Source organism: Apteryx rowi, unplaced genomic scaffold (assembly GCF_003343035.1).
Source record: "Apteryx rowi isolate R43461 unplaced genomic scaffold, aptRow1 scaffold_19, whole genome shotgun sequence".
NCBI lineage: Eukaryota > Metazoa > Chordata > Aves > Apterygiformes > Apterygidae > Apteryx > Apteryx rowi.
In genome coordinates this window covers 4,474,175-4,498,304 of record NW_020448196.1, presented here as the reverse complement: position 1 = coordinate 4,498,304, position 24,130 = coordinate 4,474,175, and the positions used below count along the sequence as shown (strand labels likewise).

General features: G+C 58.0%; 1 protein-coding gene across 2 annotated transcripts in view; it reads left to right on the top strand.

The window, feature by feature from the left end:
* GPSM1 (G protein signaling modulator 1) overlaps positions 1-24,130 on the top strand; it is an 89,914-nt gene that overhangs the window by 60,162 nt on the left and 5,622 nt on the right. For both annotated transcript variants that reach the window (XM_026062334.1, XM_026062336.1), the window contains exons 10-11: positions 898-968; positions 4,728-4,907. In XM_026062334.1, coding sequence (XP_025918119.1) covers positions 898-968; positions 4,728-4,907 — 251 coding nt within the window. The remainder of the gene's footprint in view (positions 1-897; positions 969-4,727; positions 4,908-24,130) is intronic.

Sequence of the window (24,130 nt, the reverse complement as noted above, 5' to 3'; positions counted from 1 at the left end):
TCATGTGGCTCTCAGCTAAACCAAGCCTTCGGGAGAGATCAAGGAAGGGGAGCAGGAGGGCAAAAGGGTGGAAGTTTTCCCAGGCATGGTCGAGGCATCCCAAGGACGTTTTGTAAATGCCCTGTGTGTTAGCGAGCAAGGCAGTAACAGCTGGAAGCAGGTTGGAAAGAGACCTGCGGATAAAGAGAGTTTAGGAAACAGGAGTTGGAACCTGAGTTGGTTTCCACCTAGTCTGTTATTTCTGCAATGCTGCGTTAAAATGAATTTTCTGAAATCTCAGACAAGCATCACTAGTGTTGCTAAATCTTGGATTTCACTGTGAGTTTCAGGGCAAGGTTTTTCTACCCTTAAAGCCGGCCCTCTGTCGGTTTGAGAATATTTGCTCTTTCACTTAGTTTTCTAGCCCTCATGACCGTGGAGAAAAGCTCAAGGATGTGCCTCAAATACATTCCTTAGGTTAAAAAAATGAAGATAAACAACAAGCCCACGGATGTATTAAACTATATTTTTGTTGTGAGCTTTTTCCATGCCAGTCCCCTGACTTTTGTTGCTGTTGTGTGGAGGAGCAGGGTTTGTTCCTCTTGAGTTCCCAGGCCTCATTTCAAACCCAGGGTCACGGTGTTGCCCCACCGCTGGTTCAGTATCAAAAGCCTCATGTAGCCCAAGCTGTTCCTGACTGCGCTGCGATAGTGTTTTGAAAAAAAAAAACCCAAACAATAGAGAACAAAACATATCTGAATCCCAAGGACGGCGCAGCTGCAGCGTCCTGTCCTTTTGACTTTGTACCACCGCAGTTAACGGGAGCCGCGGGTCTGCCACGGTTTGAGTTTTGTCTGCGTGACATTAATGCCGCCGGGGAGTGACACCCTCCTGATGCGAGAGCGCGTTGTTTTTCAGGGGCCAGGCCAAAGAGGATCCAACGAAACAGCATGGACAGCTTAGACCTCCTGAAGTTCCCTTCTGAAAAGGTAAGCAAAGACGTCTGGCCGGCCTCGAAGATTAAGTGTCGGTAGGGATCTGTAATGGCTTGTCGACGGGCTTCGTTTGCGGGGAAGCATGCAATTAGCAGATATCGCTGGAGTCGATGGGATTAACCAAAGAGGGCTTCTAGGGAGCTCGGAGGAGAGGAACAGCTGGTCTAACTAAAAAGACACTTAACAACTGAAAGCTGGAAAAGCCACTTTTATGCTTTTTTGAAAAAACAGCCCTTTACTGAGAGGATGATTGCTGGCGTTTTAGCCCCTTTAGTGGCTGGTGGCAAATCTCAGTCCCTTATTAGCCCAGCAGCGCTTCGTTCAGCACGGGCGGGAAGGAGGGGTCAGGAGCAGGAGAGGCTGCAGCACGGGCGCCCGGGAGCTCGCTTCAAGGGCCTCCAGGGATTGCTGTGCCCCAGCTCGCTGCTGGAGACGTCGGATCCAAGCAGATCAGCGCTTTCACGGCCTCCCCAGGGCAAAGGCCCTCTCTGCAGTCAGCTGGGAGGCGCGGAGCCTTTCCGCCTGCAGCAAACGTTTAAGTTCCTCGGAAAATCCTCCACCAGATCCCTGGGGTCTCTTCATGGGACCCCACCAGCAGGCACTGGTGTTGCCTTGGGACTCTGTCACGCCTGGTCCCCGAGGAGGCTGCCAGGCAGGCAGCTGCGCTCTGCCTTTTTGAAATGCCGTTTGCGCAAATAATTTGCCTTCATCCACCACTTTCCATTTGCAGCTCTCCCAAGTGTCCCAAAGAGCATTCCCCATTTTGCAGAAGTGAGAACTGAGTCACGGAGAGAAGAGAAAAGCTCGCCTACGTTGCGGACAGGTGCAGGGGGTCGATGGGAAATAACATCAAGTTTGCAAAAGCATTTGGGTCCCTAAACGTCCCAGCAGGCACTCGGAGGGGCTGGCAAAAGCTCCTCCATGATTAGGTTACTCTCTTTGGGCGTTAAACACTAAACACACTTGTCTACTTCTGTTAATTCCCCCAGCTGCCCGCTGGCGGTTTTGGCTCCTACCTGCTTTGACAAGTGCAACTCCATCTCCTTTCCTCCCGGAGCCGCGCTCATTCCAGGCACAGTGGTTGCCGCAGTAAATCACCCAGCCGCTTCCCGTGCCGCTGAGCCTTGTCCATTTGCACCAGCGTCGGTTGTTCCAGCACCCCCTGCCTCCGGGTGCTGAGCTGCAGGACCGGCCACGCAGGGTGAACGTGAGGGTGCTGAGAGCCGTGACAGCTGTGCCCGCCGGCCGGGAGGCGTTCGGCTCTGCGTCCCGGCTGTAGCAGTGTGGCCCGGAGCGCTCCGGCACGGCGATGTTCGCTGATGCGTGATTTGCTGCCGATGCCGTTGGCTTGCTGCTCTTTGCTGTAAAAGCTGAGCCTCGTTCGATCGCTCGGGCAGGGTTGTTGTGGGATTTCAAGGATTTCACGGGGCGGCTGGAGGGAACAGGAGCTGTGGGTCGGTTGTAACCCTGGAGGCAGAAGTGAGTTGTTGTGAGCAGTGGTCTTGCGAGGGGTGTGCGGGTCCGTGTCTCCTGGCAGGAGGGTTTTGGACACGATTCCCCTTCCCCTCTCCTGCCCCGTCTCCTGGAGAGAAGCGATTAGGGTCGGAGGGGGTTATTTGCTTTGACCTTGCTGTGGGGAGGACGATACGACTGCAAGGAATGAAGCAGGGAAGCGAACTGCAATCTCTCCAGCACCTTCTCATTATTTTCTCACCCTCCCTGCCCTTAGTCTCTGCTGGAGGCAGCTTCCACTGTCAGCCGGGATCCCTGTGCCGCACAGGCCAGGGACTGGTGTGCAGGACCCCATCGGCCCTGAAGGCCCCGACGAGAGCAGGAACCTGCCTCCGTCTTCGTTGTGCTGTCGCCAACCTGCACCTTATTCCTTGTTTTGAGCTTCTCTGGTTGTAGCTCCCAGCCATTGGTTCCCATTTATTCCTCTCTCTACCAGACTAAAAAAACTCTGCATCACATGCTGGTTTTTACCCTTAAGGTGCTTCCACGTCATAATTGCATCATCTCTTCTTTTTGTGATGAACTGAACGGTTTGAGGGCTCTAACTAGGCAGTAGGGCATTGTAAGGCAGTTTCTTTCCATTTCTTAAATCAGCTTTTGAGGCTGCTTTCTAAAACGTGGCTGCAGGAATACAACCTTGGTCCTGCCAATAGCATATAAGGAAAGGAAACTCGCCTTACCCGTACTCGCTATTCCTGTTTGCCCTGAAAGGAATGGAAAGTCATTTTGGCTACAGCATCCCACCCCGCTGTGAGCTGTTGGTGTGCTCCGATTTGAGATCCTGTTCAGATCCTGGGCTTTTCAGCGTACATGCCTTGAAATCCCAACCTCGCGAGTCCTCGGGCCGTCCCCTGGGCTGCGCTAGAGCTGCTTTCACCTGCACGTACTCGCTGTGATGAGGACACCCTGGGGAGTTCCCTCCGGGCTTTACGCATGATAACAAGGTGTTTTGCAGACTGGAAACACCAAGGCCCAAAGCGTCAAGCAGGTTTAGGCACTCGGTCCCCGCTGGTGACGCGTTAACTGCCCAGTACCTTTAAAAAGTGCCTTTGGAGCTAAACGCTGAATAGCTCCTGCTGGTGCTTCTTTGTTAGGGCCTCGTCTGTGTGACAGCAGCGATGGGGTTGTTATGACAATACAGGCAGAGCTGTTACCACGAGCCTTTGGCAGGGAAGGGAACGGGCTGTGTGCGTCTTACGGGAAGGGGGTGTGAGCGGAGAAGCCATGCGTGAGGCAGGGCTTGGAAAAGCGAGGTGGGGAGGGACGAAACAGCGAGAAGGGATAAAAACTAGAATTTCAGAGACGTGTGATCTCCATCATCTCAGTTTCTCCATGCATAACGGGGGTGTTAATCCTATTTTTTATGCAGCAACGGGAGCACTGAGCACAACAAGTGTTTAAGAGAGCAAAGGAGGACAGCAGCGAGGGAACAGGGAACCGGTTGTAACCATCTGCTGTAAATAGTCATGCTACCCTGCAGTCCCCACACGCTTCTCATAGCACGAGGGTTGTCGAAAGAGCTGAATGGGGCTCCAACCATTCACGTTAATCTGCTCTTTAGGAAGCTGTTGGGTAAGGGCCCTTCCTCCTGCCGAAGACCGTGGGAGGCACAGATGCAGGCACGGCTCCGTGTGTGCCGGGAGCTGAAGCTGCAAGGTGGGGGGTGCCGTGGAGCGCGTCCGAGCCGTGTTCCCCAGGGCATGGCTGGGTTATCTGTGGATTGGTGTGGGCTGCAGCATGGTTGGGCACTGGGAAGAAGTGAAGATACAGCAAGTGGAGGGCCTTGTGCCAAGAGTTTGGTATCCTGGGCAAGATGAGTTTGCCACTGTGTTTGGAAGAGGTTTTAATGAGTGCAGTTGCCAAAAATCACTAGCAGCAGTGACTGTTTTGGAGCTTTCATCTCTCATTCCTTCTGTCTGTAAATGAACTGGTCATGCCTCTCCCTCCACACCTGGATTTTTTAAAAGGAGGATATTTCTCCCTAGCTATGGAGAGGTTGACTGCCTTTGTATGCTGTTTGGGTGATGCTTCTTTTCCAATTATTAAAATATCCACTACAGAGATATGCTAAATGCCCTTGTTCAGCCCTCCACATCACGAGTGTCAGCTCACATCATCTAAACTCAGCGTTAACGTCTTGCTGCTTCTGTGCCTCTGCTGTTCTACTGAAACGTGCCAGCAGTTCTCCACGTAAGCCTGAGACAAGCAATGTGTGCAATGACTGTTTCTTGCTTTCCCAAGGACCAGAATGGTGACAGTCATCACGTGGGAGACCTGAAGATCTCAGGAAAAGAGTTCCTGTCTTTACCTGTGCGGTCAAAGAAATACCGGGAGCACCAATCCAACTCGGAGAGAAGGTCCCAAGGGTCCAGTACATCGCCGCTGGATACGAGCGAAGTCCGAGTCCAGGTGTCGCAATCGGTAGGAAGATGTTCTTTCCCCAGCGCTGGTCTGGGAGCTTCTTCTAGCATGTTCATTTCCTACCTCTTTTATAAGCTGATACGGGGGTGGCAGTGTGGCCTATTGGCTGGAGCACAGGGCCTGCATCTAGCTCTGCTGTTGACTGCTTGGGCGGCTGTAGGCAAGTCGTTTCACCTTTCTGTGCCTTGGTTTCACTGTCCATTAAGCAGAGCGATGGTATCAACCTCCATCCTGAATTGGTGTATGAGAGATTGATGTTCAGTGGTGCACAATCCTATTTGTAACCTTCTGTAGAGGGATGAGAGTTTAGACCTGAACTTTCCTGAGTTTGGGACTCTCAGGATGTGATGCCCTGATTTCCAGAAGAACACAGCAATTTGGAGCCCGTGCTTTGTGCAACCTAATCTGGTCAGCCTCCTGGTGTTCCTGGGGAGCAGGGCTTGTTGCCTCCAGGAAACAGAGCCCTTTTCAGGTTTTTGGAGATGAGCAGCCAAAAATGTTGGTTGCTTTTGCAAAATCTGGGGGGCTTATGTCTTCTCCCCTCTCATCTCACTCATGGTCTCCAGAGGAGCAATGTGCAGAGTGGTCTCTCTGAATTAGTTGATCATCAAGCAGAGAGGATGGAAAAGCATTAGGTAGGAGCTTCTCTTTGGCAGCAAGCTAGGGATGGTGGAGTACGCTTCCTAAACGGCAGGAGCTCTATGATTTATGGGCTACTGGCATGAGGCAAGTCTATTGTTCGGTGCTGAACAGCCCTGACTCAGTCTGTGCTTGGTCCCTCCGAAAAGTGGCAAGGATCTGTGTCCTAGAAAGCTCTGCATGCCCCTTTTTGTGTCTCTGGCCTGAACAGTCGAGCTGTTTGTTATGCCGTTATCTTCTGGTCGTGTTGATGTTTGTGTTGTGACATGTGGCAAATACAGTGTACTGGGGAGGTTTCCTGCAGCTGTGTTGGTTTTGTTCTCAGCCCTGGAGACAGGGATCACACCCACAAACAATTGCATGTTTCTGGATCGTGGGAGGGGGCTAAGACGTACTTGAACTCAGTGATCTCAAGTGAGAAGCCCCAAGCCTTCAGCTTGCCGTTGCCAGGAGATGGAACGTAACAGCAAAGATTTAATGATCACACTGGTGCTCTGAAGTATTTGGGCTTTTGCTTTATGCTGAGGCTGTAACATGCTATCGCAGTCCTGTAATCTTGCAGTGAATCCACATGGAATAAATCCAAGCCAGGAAAGACAGGCCCTATTTTTTCTTGGTATTTAAGAAAAGCAATGGGAAATAAAATATTTTCGAGTTGGGTAAGAAAGCATCTGAGCTGCACCGCTTGGGATGAAGTCTGCCTGTAGAGTCTGGGATGCTTGAAAGTGTTTCTGGCAGAGTCCTCTGGTTTTGGTCTGCTGGTTGCAGATAGAGCATGTCCTGCTGCGTGTGTGTGTGTGTGTATGTGCGTACACACGCATAGTTACACACATGCATCCCTTTTGGACAACAGACAAGTCCTGATATTCAGTTCTGTTCTCTGACCACTAGAGACAGGATTTTTGCCCCGACTGTTTCTTCTGACTTCTCTGTGCTGATTCTTCGTTCCCAGCAGTGCCCATAGAAATGGTCTAACAGGAAAAGCATTTCCTGCTGCTCACTGGTGCAAACATGATCATTGAGAAGGAAAACAAAACTCAGCTGAGCCGGAGAGGAGACAGCAGCGTGGGGCATCTGAGGGAATACAAAGGCAGAAAAAAAACACTTCTGCCAGAAATAGCCTCGTATTTTTAACTCAGACGTTCAGCTAGAAGCCAAACAAAAGCTGTGCTCCAACAAGAGCAAGGCAAAGAGCATTCCTCGGGAATGTAGTGGGGAGCAAATGGGCTACGTCTGTAGAAAAGCACCCATGGGACATTGCCAACCACCAGTGACCTTGTGACAAATACACGAGTTGTCTGTGCGAGAGGAGCCTGGCTGGGCATTTGGGACCTGCAGGAGCCCAACCCTTTCCATCCCAGGTGTCACCTGCCCAGGGTGCGTGCTGGGGAGCAGTGCTCGTGTGCCCAGGCCCTGCTCCTGCTGTGCTGCAGGAGGTGCTTTTCGGACACCTGGGACATGTGCAAGCTCCTGAGTCTCCTGGAAGTGTGTGGGCAGACAAGGGACATGCTGTTGCTCGCATCCTTTAGGGGATGGGAGACCACGCAGCAAGCACGCAAAGCCGGGGCTTGCTCTTGCGCGGGGGGTGGCTCCGGCTCTACCTGGCTGCTGCAATCTGCTCCTTTCACCAGCTGCTCTCCCAAGGTCTCTCCCCTGTCTGCCCTCGTTTTGCAGTGTGTATGTTAGCTCCCCGCTTGCTCTGGGTTTGTGAGCTGAGCCCCGAGAGCCCGTTTTTAATTCCGTTCCCAGGCATTCCTGGTGCACACAACAGCGAAACAGCGTAGTGTGAACTCAACGGGATGTGCAGGCAGCAGCACGTGGGAAAAAAATGACATCTCCCTCCTTGCAGGCACTAACCATGTCCTATTTTATCCCAAGAGAGACTAGATCATGCACTTGACAGGGCTCTTGGCTGGAGGAGAAGTGTGACAGCCTGTCTTACCTTCTAAAATTTGTCCCTTATTTGGTAACTAATGGCCCATAGCCCATAAAAATGCCAGGGAGAGGTGTTTAATTGGGTTTGTTTCCAGGCAGTAGCACTCCATACAGAGTTCCCCAGCGGGATCCAGGCTGTGCTCGTTGTAGGCAGATGCGCTTAACGGCAGCAGTGAGTTTGTGCAGCAGGATGCAGGTAGGACACCAAAGCTTCCCAGCGGTGCTTTCCATGGGGCGTCCTGCCGTCCATCCTGCGGAGGAGGCTGGAGCTTCTCGCTAGGGTTTGCCCCTGCCTGTGCACCCCTTGGTGTATTTATCTCCCCGAAGTTGGGGGCAGCAGAGGCAGTGTGTGTGTGTGCATTTGTGTGAGCGTGAAAAGGTGCCCGCGCGCCCGGCGTGGGCAGGAACCCGGCGGCCGGGACTCGGGCGTCTCGGGAGCCTGCTCTTTGCAGGCTCGGTCCCCGCCGGGCGTTCGAAGCTCGGCCCCGATCCCCGACGTTGCTGGCCGTGCTGCACGCCTGCTGTTTGTCGAGGCGTGGAAACGGTGCCGGCGCCCGCGGCCCTTCCTGCCTCGGCCCCGCGGAGGCGTTGACGTGCACCCAGCAGAGCCGCGGGGCTTGTGCCAGCTGCTCCTCTTCAGTCCCCGTCCCTGCCGCCCACGAAACGCCCTCCAGAAAGGGTATCTCTTGCCAGCAGACCGCCTTGGTGGTGCGTTCTGGTGAGCAAGGCCGGGTCACTTCAGGTGAATTTTGTTTTGTTTCCGTGTTCCCGACGGACGGTTGCGCCAGCCTGTCTTTGTAGCGTGGGCCAGACCTCAGGACAATTAAAGTCGATGTCTTCTTGCGGGCGCTTGCCGGGAGGGAAGCAAGCCCTCGCCGCGTGCTCTCCTTTTGTCCCTGTCGAAGGGCTACCGGAGCAGCGTCGCTTTGTTGCGTGGGAGCGTGGGTGGGCTTTTTTGAAAAGCTGTAATTCCCATTCATGGGAGCCCTTTAAAATTGAATGTAGCAGATGCCACCCAAGACGGGGAGAGAGGCTGGCGCTCCCAGCTGGACTCTGCAGAGGCAGGATCTTCCCGCTCTCCCCCAAAGCTGGCTCTGGTCAGGCTGCTTAGGCAAGATTCCCCCCAAATTTCTCATTTTGTGGAAGCTTGAAGACAAAACACTCTTTAATCCATCAGAATGTCAGGTCCTTAATTAGAGGTGAGCTCTAATGGTTGCCCTAAGGTGCTTTTCTGGGATGCTGCAATCCCTGCTGGCCCTTCGAGCTCGTGCCTTCAGGAAATCCACCTGTGCACATGGTCCTGGGTGCTGCTCTCCTGCAGAAAAGGCAGGAAAGAGCCGCTGCTGCCATTTTTAGAGAGGACCCGAGGCTGGGCGCAAGGACGGCCAGCGAAAGAAGCCGGTCGCAGGCCTCCAAGGCGAGTGACTTAGTCTTGCTGTCGACGCAAGCCCTGACTTCCTTCCGGAAGGGCTTTGCTGCCGTGAGCGCGGCCCTGGGAAGGACGATCCTGCGGGCCTGGTGGCCCTGAGTCAGGACTCCTGGGTCCTCTGCCCGCCTCCGCCACAGGCTGGCTCCTGTTTACCTCTGTCCTCCCCATCCGCATGATGGGGCAATGCTGCCTCCCTGCCAGCCCTGCGGAGGTTGCAGAGGCGTGGTGATGGCTGCAAAGTTGTTTGAGCTTTGGATGGAAGGAGCTGTGTTGCTGTTATTAGCATTGGCGACCGATGATGCTAATTACCAAGCTGCTGGGAAACTCCCCGTGGGAGGAGGCGGGCGAGGGGAGGGGAGGCAGGGAAAAGCAGAGGGAGGCAAGGAGCTTCGGGATGGAGAGGAGCCCGGCCCTGCCGGGAGCGCTCTCGGGCTCCGGCAGAAGGGCCCTAGGCATTGCCAAAGCCGTAGGGATGCTGGGCTGGATAGGCGAAGCCATGGCTCAGATGCTGCGTAAGGTAGGAGAGAGGGCCGGGGCCCTAAGCGGGGCTCGGGCCTTTCTGCTGTCGCTCCGCGAAGCGCTGGCGTGGCGCGCGACGGAGAACTCGCCGCGGGAGTGTTTCTTAGCTTGTGGGGCAGAGACGGGCTTTGCTCTCCCTTGCTTGGGGCAGGTGATCGCCTCGCGGAGGCTGGCGGTCACGGACCGAGAGGAGCTGCGCGAGCCCGGGGAAGAGCCGGCTCCTCTTCGCCTTTCCAGCTATGCTCCCGTGGGCAAATTCAGGGCTGCGAATCCCTGGGTCTCCGCAGGCAGAGCAAAGGCTGGATTTGGTCCGGGAGAAGCTGGTGGGGGCGAGACGCGTTGGGTCGCGATTTCTTTCTGTAACGGCAGACCCTGAGCAAAAGTTCCCACGTTGGAGCTCGCTCCCCGTGCCGGAGCTCTCTCCCCGTGCCGGCCGGATGCGAGCGCTCCCTGGGACGCGTGCGCCACGCTCCTGCTGAGCTCTCACTCTTTTTAAAGTAACATCAAAGCGGAGGGTTTTGGACCGCATGAAACGCAGGCATCAAAGGCTTGGTCAGAGATTTAACCCCTCTCCTCTGCCTCCACCTTCTCCTCCTCCTCTGTGCAGCAGGCCATAAGGCTCCAGCTGTTGACTGACTTGTGAACTGCTGCGTTTTACAGAGGGTTATGAGGCGGATGGGATTTTTCCAATGCTTTAGAAATATCGGAGGACCACAGATCTGCAAGGTTGTCCTCTCGCGGACCCGTGTAGTTGTGCCCCAAAGCGTCCGTGATGTGCAGGTGTCCAAGGCTGGTCCCAGGCCCCTTTCTGCAGCAAGGGAGAAGGCGGCAAAGCGCCTCGGAGACCTTACCGGCGTTAGAAACGAGCACTGAAGCCGCGCGTCCTGGATTCCTGCCCGGAGCCTTATCCCCCCGAGATATTTCCGTCCTCGCCAGGACGGCGGTGGAGGGGGCTCGCCTGCGGGCTGCACGTCGGGGCAGGCTCGCCCCGGGCAGCAGGGCTTGTGGCTGGGGCAGGAGGGCTCCAGCAGCGGAAATGGGAGGTTGCGGGAGGTCGCCTCTTGCTGGATGTGCTCTTTTTTTGTAGAGCAGAATAACACACAGTGTAGAGCTGATGTGGATATTTAAGAGTTTTCCGCTCCTGTGGAAGAAAAAGGGAGGGCCCATGGAAAGAAGAAAGCCAAGGGCTATGTATTCCTGAAAAAACTGCTGGGAAAGGGGTTGGGAAGCGGTGCCTGCTGTTCTGGCCCGTGCAGTTAAAGTCTCTGAAGTCAATGGGACGGTGCACGTGGCCAAGTTCAAGGGCTAAAGCACTTTGTTGGGTCAAGGCCTGTCAGCTGGAGCAAAAAGCATGAAGAGAAGTAAGGATCAGACCCACTCTTCTGCCCTTCATGGGCATCAGTGCTCTAGGAATGGTCCGGTCCGTCTGGACGCACCTCTTCCTGATGGAGCGCATCAGCTTGTGGGAGCGCTTCCACGCTCCTGAAACCTTCCCTCCACCCTGCCCTCAGCAGAGCCCATTTATAGGCAAGAGGAGCCTTGTTTGAATGCAATGAAGACTTGCAGAGATGGGTCGTTGATGTGTTTAGACACTGAACAATTTTTCAAGCATGCTTTATCTCCAAACATTCCCCGTGAAAAATGTTTTTATAAGGCTTTTTTTTTTATGATTACAGTGAAAAGCAACCATAAAAGAAGGAAAAATTTTGTAGATTATGCCCCCAAAGGCAAGTTGCCAGAGCCCTTGTAATGGTCTTATCTCTCGTGATTTACTAGTGGGTTGTTGGGTTGCATGAACAAGGCACAGAGCAGATGCTTTGGGTTGACCCTCTGCTTGGCCTCTACAGGAGTCCAGTTCCTGGTGTCGCTGGGCAGGGACAGAGTTGGGGGCAGCGTGGTGGCAGTGGCAGAGTCGGGCAGATGGGTCCTGCCTGCCTCTGCTGACTAATGTGTCACCTAGGCAGTGGTGGGGTGTCAGGTGCCCCCGTCCATCCCCCGTGACGTCATCGCAGGCTGCCGAATTGGCCAGATAAGGAGAGAGGAGAGAGTTTGTCAGGCTGGGATGCGAGGATGCGTAGAGTCTGTGGGCCTTCCTCCAGGCACTCGCACCCTGGCCCCCGAGCGTCGTCTTCCCGATTGCCTTGTTTCATTCGGGAGAAGATTAAGCTAATACTTGCAGTCCCTCCAGAGCTTGCACGAGGGGTCGGGCCAGGCAGCCTGGGCTGCTCCGTGTGTCTGTCTGCAACCTCCTCGTCCCTCACTGAGGTCCAAACTACCTCAGCGCGAGGGCAGTGCAAATGCACCAAACGCGTGTCGTTTCTGATGTAAATGTGTGCCGAGCCGGAGGGGGCTGGGGAAGCAGCGAGGAGCCGGAGCCGGGGAAGGGGGCTGCTGCTGAGTTTTAGACTGTTCCTGTAGCACCTCGGGGCTGCTGTGCTGGTGTCGGTCCTCTTGGGATTGTGCAGCGAAACACAGAAATGTGGCTAATTCTTGTAATGCTTCATCCTGCTGTTGAGTTTGTGGGACCTTTAGTGCTTCATGCAGACACTGGCCTGCGAGATATTTCCTAGCCAGAGGCAGGATGTGCTGGAAAGCTTTCTGGAGAGCTTGAGTCTGGCAGATATCTGGAGACTCCTTCAGAGGTTCAGGCTGTTCAGAGAAGCAGACAGTGATCTGGTTGCCTCCCCAGAGTCGTCTTAAGCTGTCTGACCTTTTTTGCTGTACGTCTGTATGAGTTTCTTGTAAAGCACTAGGGGCCTTCTTCTCTCCTTTAGCTCCTCTTTTCCTTTTCAGGTGGGCTGGTTGCACAGATGCTGCACGAGCTGGGAGAGGAGTGAAAAACACACTCCCAAATTTAGAGGAGCAGCACAGAGCAGAGCCAGAGTCAAGACGCTTGTGCATTTTGCAGCGCAGAGCCCTGACACACGCTGTTCCTCGCTGAAACTTCGGTGCTAGCTTGGGAGGGAGGACAATAAAAAGGCAGAAAATCTCTGCAAAATAACTGCACGAAGATCGTGGGGGGGAGGCAGCAGCATTTTGTGGCTTGCGCTGCCTCTGCTGCATTCATTGCCTCCAAGGTAAATTATCAGTTTCTTTCTTAAATATTAACAGCTGCCAGGTAATGAATTCCCCCTCTCCGTATGATAATGGCACTAAAATTGGGATTTGCCTTGGTTTTATCTGTAATTATCCAATGAGAGTATGTGGCAGAGAGAGAGGCACGGCAGAGCCGGGCCTTGGGCTGCTGTGCTGCTGCCCGGGGTCGTGCCGGGGGGCTCGAACCGTCCTCGCGGGCAGCTGCGGGGTGAGCCGGGGCCGCTCTGCGGGGCTGCCTCCTCCTCGAGACCTTGCAGTGCGAGCAGTTATGTAAAGCTGATGGTTTTGAGGTCCTTCAGTAAATTGCTCTTTCTCAAGCGGGGAGGGCGGGTGGGGGCGGTAGATTAGCACGCGCAGCTGGAGTAAAAGCCAGAATTACTCGCCGGGCTCCTGGGCATCCCGCAGAGGCGAAGCCGGTCGTGGCGAGGTGCGGCCGGGCCGGCGCGTGGGGCGGGAGCAGGGCTCCGCGCTCGCCCGTCCCCGGGCAGCCCCCCCGCTCGCTGGGGATGGCCCCCGCCGCTCGGACCGCGCTGTCGCCCCGGGGTTTCTTTAGGGAGAGACCAGCCGTCCGCAGAGCGCTGCGCGCGGTTCCCTGCGCTCTGCCGCTAAATAGCCGCCGGCGTGCGGTCAGTCCAGGGCTTTTCCTTTCCATCGTTCTGCCTTGGGGGGCAAGCAGGAGGCTTCCTTAAAATCGGCCCCGCGGAGCCCAAAAGTGGGAGCGCCGAGAACCTGCCGCAGGTGCCTTGGGTGCCGCGTGGGCGACTGCCTGCCTTGATCCGAGAAGCCCAAATCCTCCCTTCCACCCGCGGCTTTTGCTTAGAGGAAGGGAGCGGGCACGGGCTGCTCTGACCAGCCTGCTCTCGGGGGTGACCGCCCGGCGCGATGGGCTTTTCGGTGCCGAGGAGGCTCTCAGTTGGTGCTAGTTTAGTTTTGGGAAAGCAGCTGCTCTGCCCTGAAGCCCCTGAAGGTGCTGTGAATAGCTTTGCCGTTTCTTAGTGTAAGCCAGGAAAGGGCCAAGCTGTGACCTCTGGGTCCCCAGTGAAAATTTGACCCTCCTGGGCGCAGAAGCGGGAGAAATGGTCCCTGCGCGATGCACGGCGCAGCACGGGACAAGGGTCGCTCTTCCCTCCTCCATGTGCCGCAGACGGCATGGAGGGCAAAAGCTAAGCAGGAGAGAGACCCTGCCGCCACTGCAGAGAGGCAGATAGCAACTCCTACGCGCTGCGCGGGACTGATGTTGGCAGGGCAGATGATATCTGTGTGGGCCGCAGAGCGATCGCATCCTTCATCCAGGGAGGCGATGGGTTGAGAACTTGTTGCTCAGGGGTGATTGCAGCCGCCCGCTGGTGCCCGGCCGTGCTCCGTGCTGAGCACGAGCAAGGAAGAGGCATCGCTGCCTCCAGGCCTTGGTGCCGGCCCTGGGCCTTGTCCTCCGCAACATGCGTCGGCACTCGAGGTCCCAGAGATAAAGCTCAATCCCTTATCTTCCTGTCTTGAGGATGTTCTTGCTGCTGGGACACCCTCTCTCTGCTTCTTCCTACTGCGCCTGTCCCTTGTTCTTCCTCCTCCCAAGCTGAGGTCGGGTTGTGGATCAAAGCTGTGCACTGTAGAGAGGAGGTAGGAGGCAGGACTGAAAACGAGCGTGTGCTTGTGCTTCAACCACGCGTAGAGAATAGATCGTCCCGGCTGCAGGGCGGCTGTCCAACCTTCGCTGGTGCAGGTACGGTTTGGCTATGGACCCACGGTCGGGATGCTTCTCAGATCCCTTGGGCTCAGGATCAGGGGGTGGGATGAAGGCAGGTCTGGGACCCTCTATTCCAGCTTAACCAGCTACGTGCGGAAGCCTGGTCTCAAGCTAGGAACTGCAGGGAAGGGTCTCTCGCTTGAGGGACCTGGTCTAGGAAGGAGACAAAAGGTCCCAGCAGGTCCTTGTCGAGGGTTGCAGCAGGAGGTCTGCAGGGTGGCTCGTTTGGTGGTCCGGGCTGGAGCTGACTAACCAGCCTAGCAAACACATTCTCTTTCTAGCTGACTCACCGTAACTGGGTTTTCAGTTATTGGCACTTTGAAGCCATAATTAAGGTCTGCGCTCCTCTTTGCGCAGCCTTTTCTCCCAGCAAACTGTCACCCGTCATGTGGTATGAAGCAGTAAAAGAGATGTTACGCTCACCATTTCCTAGAAACTGTTACTTTAAAGAGAACAATACTAAAAAAGAAAAAGAAAAAAGTGATGAATTGAAGCCACAGCAATAAAACTCCAAATGTTTGACTTCTCTCAAAATCTGGAACTCTTCACTCATTTCTAGGGTCTTTGCTGTGCCTGGGGCACTTTGTACATTTGCAGTTCCGGCCTCTCACATTTAATAAACTGCACATGCCAGAAGAGCTTAAAAAAATCATAGTCCAGGTCCTCTTGGGTTGTAAATAAGCAGAACTCTGCTTAAATCACTGGAGCTATGATGACACCAGACAACATGGGCCTCCAGTTATTGGCAATTTTGTTTGGTTTTCTTGCACGAATATCTTTTGTGCTGTGCAAGAAGTAGCCTGGCTGCACCGTGTTTAGCTCGGGCGCTAGCAGTGGCCTGTCCCTGTGCAAGTGCTGGGTGCTGCGCTGCCGGCTGGGACCGGAGGGGATTAGGAACGTGGGCAAATACCGGAGGGATCCAGGCTGCGCCTGCGCGTGGTCGCAGTCTGAGGCTGAGAAGGGCGGATGCTCGCTGCAGATGTACCGAGCGCCTTTGCTGCCTGGTGTGTCTAAATACATAATCTTTTCCGTGCTGGTAGCTTGTATTTCTCATAGGTCTTTATACGAAGTGCATTTAAAAACCAGGCAGTGCATTCCTATTAATACATTTACTGGGTGACATTTATGGACATGAGCGCGGCAGTCGCGCCTGTACGATCGGACCAGTTTTGCCCTGTACCTTATCTCTGGTAACGGCTGTTACCAGCTGCTGGACGAGGCCACGGCACCGGAGGCTGCCCCAGGATATGTAAATACAACCTTGGAGCAAATTTGCCTTTAATCTGCTCTTGCCCGGCTTTCGGCAAGGCCGGAGACGCGACCCCTCCTGCAGCAGCTTGTGCTGCGCGGCCGCTCAGGCGTCCTTCCCGGGAGCATCCCGCTCCCTTCGCTCCCGGCGCAGCTCGTTTGGTCGGTGCGATCGGGCAGGAGGGTTTAACGCCCCCGTCAGTACGCAGTAACCTCCCCTGTTCGTACGTCGTTCTCTAGCCCCCTGCTTGTGGATGGATGTCATCCCATCCAGTGCCAGTCCCCTCTTCTGGATTTAGGCCAGCCTAGGGGCGAGGGGAGGTTTCGGTTGCGGGAGAAAACCCGAGTCCGGGGTTAATGGGGAAATCACGAGCCGCTCTTCACGCCTCACCTCCAGCCTGCCTCCACGTTTCCCATTAGCAGTGCTATTTTCGAGCCTCCCAAAGGCAATTAACACCAATTAATCTAAAAAAAACACTAAATAATGGTTTTTCAGAGCCCCCGGCCCTTCCTGCTCCCCGTGCGGCCCCGGGGGACCGCGGCCCCGAGCTTGCAGAGGGCTGAGCCCGGTTCGATGCTGCACGCAGGGACCGCTGGGGAGACGCTCGTGGAGACTCGTAATTAGGGTAAGGCCCCGAACAACCCTGTGGATCCAACTTTTCCATCCCGGATCTTGGTATCTGTGCCACAGAGAGAGTTGCAGTTCCTTGCAGTGATCGTTAGGTGAGAGAAGATGGGAACGGGCGCGTGCGGACGGTGCAGCCCGCTCTGCGGGTCGGCACTAAGCAAGGCCCCTGAAAGCGCATTTTGGAGGTGCGGGAGGTGCAGGACCCCTGGGATGTGCAGCAAGGTCCCTCCAGGATTTTTGCCTGGATCTCAAGCCGTTTGAATCCCCGTATTCTCTGGGTACCGTCACGTGGAGCAAATCAGCCCTCCTGTCTTTGCCTTCCCCAAACGCGGTGCAGTTTCATTCTGCCCTTCTTGAACAGCATCTACCGGAGCAAGAGCTGCTTTTTGCTGCTGGGAGAAGCTGTTTCTGCGTTTACATACGATTTTTGTCTTGGCGCCCAAGCCCTTCTGCCCATCGCCGAAATTGCAACGCCCGGGTACCAGCCCCAGCATCCTCCAGCCGGGCCGGGGTTTCGTGTTTTGGGGGATGCCTTGCGCAACAGGGCCTTGATCTTGAGCGAGGCCTTCAGGCGTCACTGGCAGATGGGTAAATAATAATTAAGACTTGGGCGTTTGCTGCAACGAAGAGCGTTTACATGGAGGTTGGATGTGCGTTATGGGTGTGTGTGTAGATCCACCGGCTAGCTTCACCCCGCCGGCGTCACCACTGCTGAAGGGGCTGCATCTAGTCAGATGCTTTTTAAAACAGTGCTGCGCCGAGAGCAAGTAGGTGTCTAAATAAAAGCACATTTCGAGGAAGCAGCGCCATTTTGGCGATCCAGAGACTAGTGGGCTTTTTTGCAAAGCGTTTCCTAAGCAAATTGTCAGGAGGCCCCAGTTTCGGAGGCACTGAGCACCGTGTATTGCGGGCCGTAGCTGCTGGGGGGGGAGCGCCGGAGCGTTTCCATCACCTCGCTGTCACCGCCTGCTCTTGGGGAGGTTGTGCGGTCTGGTGGGTAGAGTAGGTGACGGGGAGCTGAGCGCTGTATGTTAACCTTGGCTTTTGTGCTAATTGCTCGAGAATATGGGTTATGTCATTTAAAGCAACGCAGTTATTTCGGCGTAACAAATTGCTCCTGCTCAGCTGAGGCTCCGCAGCTGAGCGTGAGCGCGGTCCTCGTCCCACCCTGCTCCGGCTGCAAAGTCGATGGCTGCAACTGGTTGCAGCTGAAGCGTTTTGCCTGGCTGCAAAGCCGGGTGCCACCGTGGGCGCAGCCGGGCAGGACAGCCGGGAGCAGGGGCTGCGCTGCGGGAGCCTCGCGCTCGCCGGCGGCTGTCTGTAACCTGGGTGGTTTCGAGCAGGTAGTTCCAGTTCGCTACCGTTTCCAGCGTTTAAGCGATCCATGCTGTCCGCGGGCAAAACTGCCCTCTGGAGCTGCCTGTCTTCCTCCGTGAACTGGAGAGACCTGCGTGGGGCGGCGATGCTTGTGCTGGGTGTCCTTGGTTAGCGATTCGAGCTGTGGGGGCTAAGCCTGGGCCTGGGAACCTCTGCCTATCAGCGGTGACAGCGAAACCTAACCTTGACACGGTAAACGCTGTCAAAAGCCACGGGGAAAAGCTGCTTCATTAACTGCAGAATATTGCTGTAGCTATTTAAGGGCTGTTTGAATACGCTGACAGCGCGTTGCCTCCCAAAGAGAAACCAGAAGCGATTTCCATGCCACGAATGCACAGGTCTCTGCCGTGGGAGCTGGCTACCTGAGCTGTGATTTCAGGGTAGGTTACAGCGTAACGGGGGGAAAGTGCAACACCAGAATTAACGAGACCGTTGCCCAAAGCGGCTAAATCTGAGCAGATTGGCAAACACTTGCAGGCTGTTGGATCAGCGCTGCAGGTAGCAAAGGTGTCGGTAACGCTCCAGCCAGGCTCCCGCGCGGATGCTCCGTGCTCCTGCGACCTGCCGCCGAGCCTGGAGACCGGCGAGGGGCAGGAGGCCGCGGTCCCAACCGACAGGCCGTCAGGGAGAGGGGGAGCGTGGGTGAGTTATTTTGGTTTTGTTTGAAACAATAATACTCGAGTTATTTGAGATCTCAACAACAGAACCAGCTTTTAGCACCCGCGTTTATAGGGATGAGTGGGCGAGTTGTTTAAAGGGAGAGGAAAAAAAAAAATCTTTGAAAACAGTCCAAGTTAAGGGTGATAATTTCATCCCGCAAGGGAAGAGCGGTGTGCGCGTCCTGTGTTTGCACCGTGCGTGCGTCCGGCCTCCCCCGGGTGCGCACTCGAGCGTGCACTCGCGCTGCCCGAGTCTGGGGGGGACGAAGTAGCCGGTGGTCGTGTCTTTGCAGATCACAGACTTTTCACTTGCTCCCGTTTGCTCCATCCTATACCCGGATGCACAAAGCCGCTTTCTGTTTCTGCTCCAAACACCCGATCTCTTGCACGGGGCCTCTGGTGTTGCATTTTCCCTGCCTTCTGCATTTTCCCCTCGATACCAGCTTCAGACGCCCTTTTTTATAGCTGTCTCAAGCCCACTCAGCTCTTCAGATGTGGGGCACAGGCTCCGTTCTGGCTGGTTCCCCTCCTACCCCTCTCCACTGAATATCCCCTTAGCTCTGCCCCGTAAGTGATCCCAACGGTGAGGAAACAGCCGCTGCGGTACAGGCGTTCAGCCAGCGCCGACTGACGCGACCAGTGTGCCTGTGCTGGCTCGTGTCAGCCGGCATCGGGCCGCTCCACCAGCGGTGACGGCGGCGTGGCAGCTGTGCTGCGACCCTTTCCCGTCCTCGCGCTCGTCCCTTGCTGTCCACGGCCCGGGCGCTGGGGCAGGACAGCTGCAGGGAAATTGCCCTTCGCCTGCTCTGTCCTGGTGCCTGGGGCCCTGTCGCATGTGCCTGCAGCGCGACGACTGGGTCCCGTCCGCTCGGGGCAGCCTTATCCGAGCTCCTGGGGTGCAGGGGTGCAGGGGCTGCCGGGATCAAGCAGGGCCAGGAGTCCTGGCCTTGGGCCCCACATGGTTCCCGCGCTTCCGACTGCTGCGCGAGTCCTTGCAGAAAGTTTGCTGCTATGCAAAGACTCAGACCCCCCCCGGAGCTGCGCGTGCTCCGGACAAGCAGCTCCGCTGTTTCGGCAGGCCGGGATGAGAACATGGTCCATGGAGGCGGACGGGGAGCCGGGGGCACTGCCTGGGCGCTGTGCCGCTGCCAGCCCAGCCGCTGCTCCTTGCCGTGACCCGGCTCACAGGTGCAAAGTCGCGTTTTGGAAGGAAAGTGCAGCTCTTCAGCTGCCGCGTGGCCTTTCCAGCCGTGTCGCTTAAAACCTTGCTTCAATTAGAAATTCCCCTCCGCTAAGTAGTGGCACGTTTAAACTAAGAGGTGATTGGGGGAGGTCGAAAACGGCTGAGCCTCTTTGGCTTTTGCAGTAGGGCAAAAAAATCACATCTCTAATAATCCGAGAAGCAGCGGAGCGGGAGGACGCTCGGGAGCTAGAAACGGCCCTCCGGTGTTTTGGTGCTGTGGAGCTGGGTGCCGGCATCGTGTCTGCCGGTGCGGAGCGCGGTCGCTGCGCGGCGCGGGCGCCTGGGGAGCCGAGCCCGTGCGCAGCTGTAGTTTGGCAAAATTGATCCCGATCTATTTTTAAGGTAAAGTGTGCATGGTGGGTAGGAGGGGAGGAGGTGGAAGGAAAGCTAAATATTCACATAGCTCCGCTGTGTGTTTAAGAGCATCATCTAATAGCGCCGGGCTCGTGGCAGCGAGGCGCAGCTGGGTCGAGCCCCCCCCGTGCCGTGCCGTGCTGTGCCGGAGCACCGCCGTGCCGGCAGCCGGGAGCGAGCCGGGAGCCGGGCTGTCGCTTTAAGCTGCATCTGGCGCCCGGCGGGTCGGCGGTGCCGGCTGCGCTTCCGCACGGCCGCGCGCTCCCCGCACATCGGCGCGCCGGCGGCGAGCACGGAGCTGCCGTGTCCTGCAGGGCTGCTCCTGCCTGCAGACGTGGAAGAGCCGGAGCTCCGGGAAGAGCCAGCTGCCGGGGTTGGTAAGTGAAACTCTGCTTTTCTTCCGCTTCCCTCTCTCCTCCGACAGCCGCGGCTGGCTCGGGGCAGGAGGCGGTAGGTACGGGGACGGAGCGGAGGGGGGTCCTCGGGCCGGGGCTTGGCTGGTGCCTGCGCACGCTTCAAAACGCAGCCGGTTTTGGAAGTTGGCAGCTATCCTCGGTTTGCACTTTTTATCGTTAGAATTGCTGCAACTTTGGGGGAAAGAAATGAAAGCAGCGCGCGGAGCCGCTCCCGCGCTGTGCAGTGCCGCTGCCTCCCGCAGAGCTGGGAGTCGGGCGCCTTCTCCGTGCGGCGCGGTGGGGCTTCCCGGGAGCGCAGGGGGCCCCGGCCCGGCCGTTTCGGAGGGAGGTGGCAGCCGCGCGGCAGCGTTGGCGTTCGTGGGGAAGCGCTGTCCTCGGCGGAGGCTGCGCGAGTTGAGCAGCTCCTCCGAATCCGAAGGTGACGGCGTCAGCGGGGAGCCGAGTGTGGCCAGGGACTGGGGGAGCCCCGCTCCCGAGCTCGGAGCAAGCGCTCCGCTACGGGGGCTGCCGCGCCGCGCCGGGGGCTTTTGCCGTCGCGGCCCCCCTTTCCCTTGGGGGAGGCTCTCTCCAAACCTCGGCGCTCGCCGGCCTCCCGCTGGCACCCGCTTTTCCCGGGCGGTTTTCCGGGAGGCGCCTGCAGTGGGGAGCTCAGCCATGGAGCCGGGTGCTGCTGGGTCCTGCCCCTGCATCGCCGGGGACTCGGTCAGGTCCCTTCTCCTCCGGGATGGCTCCTAAAACGAGGAGGCGAGGAGGAGGAATGGGGTTTGCGCGTGTTTAAACGCCGGCAAAGGGCTCCGCGAGGGGCTGCTGCTGGAGCCTGCGCAGCTGAGGAAGGAGCCGCGTTACCCCCAAAGCCCGTCGCTCCCGTCGCGCCGCGGCTCCCACCCGGAGCGCATCCGAGCCGGGTCCCCGTGCCGGACCCACCGGGCACCTCCGCCGTGGGGCTCCCTACTGGTTGGGGCAGGTCCGTCCGGCTCCGCCGGGACGAGAGGGGCCAAAGGCAGCCGAGCGCCCCGGCGGGACCCCGGCTCCGAAGGGGAGCCGGCCTGGTGGAGGGACGAGGTTTGGCTCTTTGGCCTGCGCCTGAGGTGCGGGGACGGTGCGGCACGGCACAGCACGGCGGCCGCTTTGGGCACGTGGCCGAGGCGGGACGTCCCGCAGGAGCCAGCCGCCCTGTGCCCAGAGCCGCAGCGATCCCGGCCCGCGATGCCACCGGCTGCCGCGGGGACCAGCACCGGGAAAGGCGAAGTCACATCCCACCTGGCTGCGGAGGCAGCAGCAGCTGGGCTGCTGGGTTAGATTAACTTTTGGGGGGAATCTTTTGTTAAGCAATCCCTCTTCTGCCAGAAAAGCTGGACTCAGATCCCAGGCTAAATTTTGGGGGGTTGTTTGGTTGCTTTGTTTTGTTTTTCAGCGATAAATCTCTCGTTTTTCAGTGAAGAGTTGAGTCTGAAGGGGGCGTTTTGTGAAACGTTCCCTCCGAGCGATGGTCTCCCGGGGGGTGAATCCAAGCCGGCTGCCCAGTCCCCCCCTTCTTGCTTCCTCCTCGGAAGAAGGGCTTTGCCGCCCCTGTCTTGGCCTCCGAGCGGCGGCGAGGCGCTATCAGGAGCAGCTGGGATATCGGGATCCGCAGGAAGGCCGGTGCCGTTATCGTGGCCCTGCTGTGACGGGCCCCAGGGGGGAGGTGATGCCGGCGCCTTTCCCGACGCTCTCAAGGACGGAGGAAAGCTCCGGGGGTGAGGGACGCGCCGGCCCCTTCCAGGGGCACGGAGGGCTGCGAGGGCGACGTGGGCACCCGGCCCCGCTTGCAGGGCTGTCGTCCTGGGCCAGGCTCAGGACGGGGCTGCTCTGCCCGGCCCCAGCCTGCTCCTGTCCGTGTCCCGCGCCTGCCGGGGGCCTCAGCGTGGAAACGCCACGCCAAACTACCACGGGAATAACCACCGTGGTCTCGGCCGATCCCGGGATGCGGCTCGGGAAGGGGCCAGAGAGTGGCTCCACTCGGCAGGGAGACCCCGGGGGCGGCGGCGGCGGCCGAGCACAGCAATCCCGGCGGCACTCGGCAGCTCCGCGCGGCTCTCGGGAGGTGGAGGGCGATTTAGCCGTTGCAATTAAGCCTGCTGCATTTGTGTAACGGCTTTCCCGGATCGCAGCGAGAACGGCCAAGGGGGTTTCGGCACGTCCGTCTCTTCAGACTTTGCATTGAACCTTTGCCTGGGGGTTGCTTCAGCCTGCCCGTCCAGAGGCCGATTTGAGGGATTTCCCCCCAAAATACTGGTCCCTGCCCTGCACTGCTCCCCTCGGAGGAGACGCGGGCCCCGGCCGAGCGGAGGTGCCCCGGGAGCGTCGCCGCGGCTCTTGGGGGGAGAGGCGAGCGGCTGCAGCCGCCCCGTCCCTCCCCGCAGCTGCTTTTCGTGGTGTTTCCAACACCTCAGCTGTGTTTTACGCATCCCGGATCCAACCCAGCAGGTTGAGCAGGCTGCCGATCGCGCCAGGCAAACGCGTGCAGAGCCTGGATGCCTTCCAAGGCGGGAGGCCTGTTCCAGGTAAGCGAGTGCTGCTCGCGGCGCTTCGCAACCCGGCTGCTCGGCGGAAACGGCGTCCGCAGGAAACGGGAGCAAAACTTTGCACTGGGAGAGGGCGTGATGCCAGCGTTGTGCACGGTCGGGAAGCTGGAGGAGCAGCTCCGTCTCTCACTGGGCACCGGGGCGGCCACACATTTGCAGCCGAAGCCGTCCTGGGAGCCCATCGCCGCTACCCTTTGCAGCAGCGCCAGCGGCGTCTGGGCTGTTTGGGTGCCAGAGGTGGAGGGTCGGGGGGACTGGGACGGGTCCGGAGAGCAGCCGTGGGGCGAGAAGTGGCCTCGGGGCTGGAAATCGGAGCCGCTGCCCGGGAACCGCTCGGGGTTTGGGGCCGTGGGCCTGCGGCAGCAGGTCGTCGCCGAGCCCCGTGGGGGGATGCCCTGGCTCTTGGGAAGCCGCCGGTCGGCGCAGACGTGCGGAGCCGCGGGCAGGCGGCAGACGGCGGCCCCCAGGCTGCGGCCGCGAGTCCATCTGCCCTCGCCGTCCGCGCCTCGGGGCCAGGAGCAGGCTGCGAGGGAGGGAGGCAGCCAAGCAATCCGCGCGCCGTTGTATTCGGGCGTTTTAACCGGGGCGGTGCGGCACCGTGGAGCGGCTCGGCCCCCCCGGGCCGTTGCGGGGAAGCGGGAGGGATGGAGGCTTGGCACGAGCGAACGGGCTTCCTCCTCTCCCTCGCAATTCGGGTCGCGCAGCCGACGTAGCGGAGCCGCGAGGGATGTGGCTCGTCCTCGGGTCCAGCCCCAGCAAGGTTGGGGTTTCCGAGGGGCAACTGGGACGGCTCCGAGGGTCCTTCTGAGCCGCCGTTTCGGCAGCGGAGCAGAAGGTGGGACAGGTGAGAGGGGTTTTTCCCCTCCCCGAGCAGCTCCCGCGTCGCTCGTGTTGCGCTCCGGCCCGCTGCTAATTTTGACGCTGCCCTAAATAGAAGCTGAGTGCATCTCATCTGCTTCGCTTAGCATACGGGAAAACTGTTTTCCTTCGTTTACTGAATCCGACTTGCAGCTTTAACCCTGTCAGCACGAGTCTCTCCCCAGCGCGGAGCTGCCCCGAGGGCCTCACCCCGCTCTCGGCGCCTCCGGAATGAGCCTGGCGCCGGGGACGGTGCCGAGAGGGAGGGAGAGCTGCCGGGGGCGTCCTTCGCCCGGGAGAGACCCGCCGCTCTGTCCCGGCCTCTCTCCGGAGCTGGCAGCCCAGCACCTTTCTTCAGTGCTGCACGGTAGCTTTGTGTGGGCAAACCCAGTTTTGTGATTTTTCAGCCCGTTTCCGTCGCGGTTCCTTTGCTGGCGCCTGGGCAAGTGCTCCAGCTCCGCGCTCGGGGGCTCCGCCGGGCACTGGCAGATGCCTCCCTTATCGCCGTCTAATT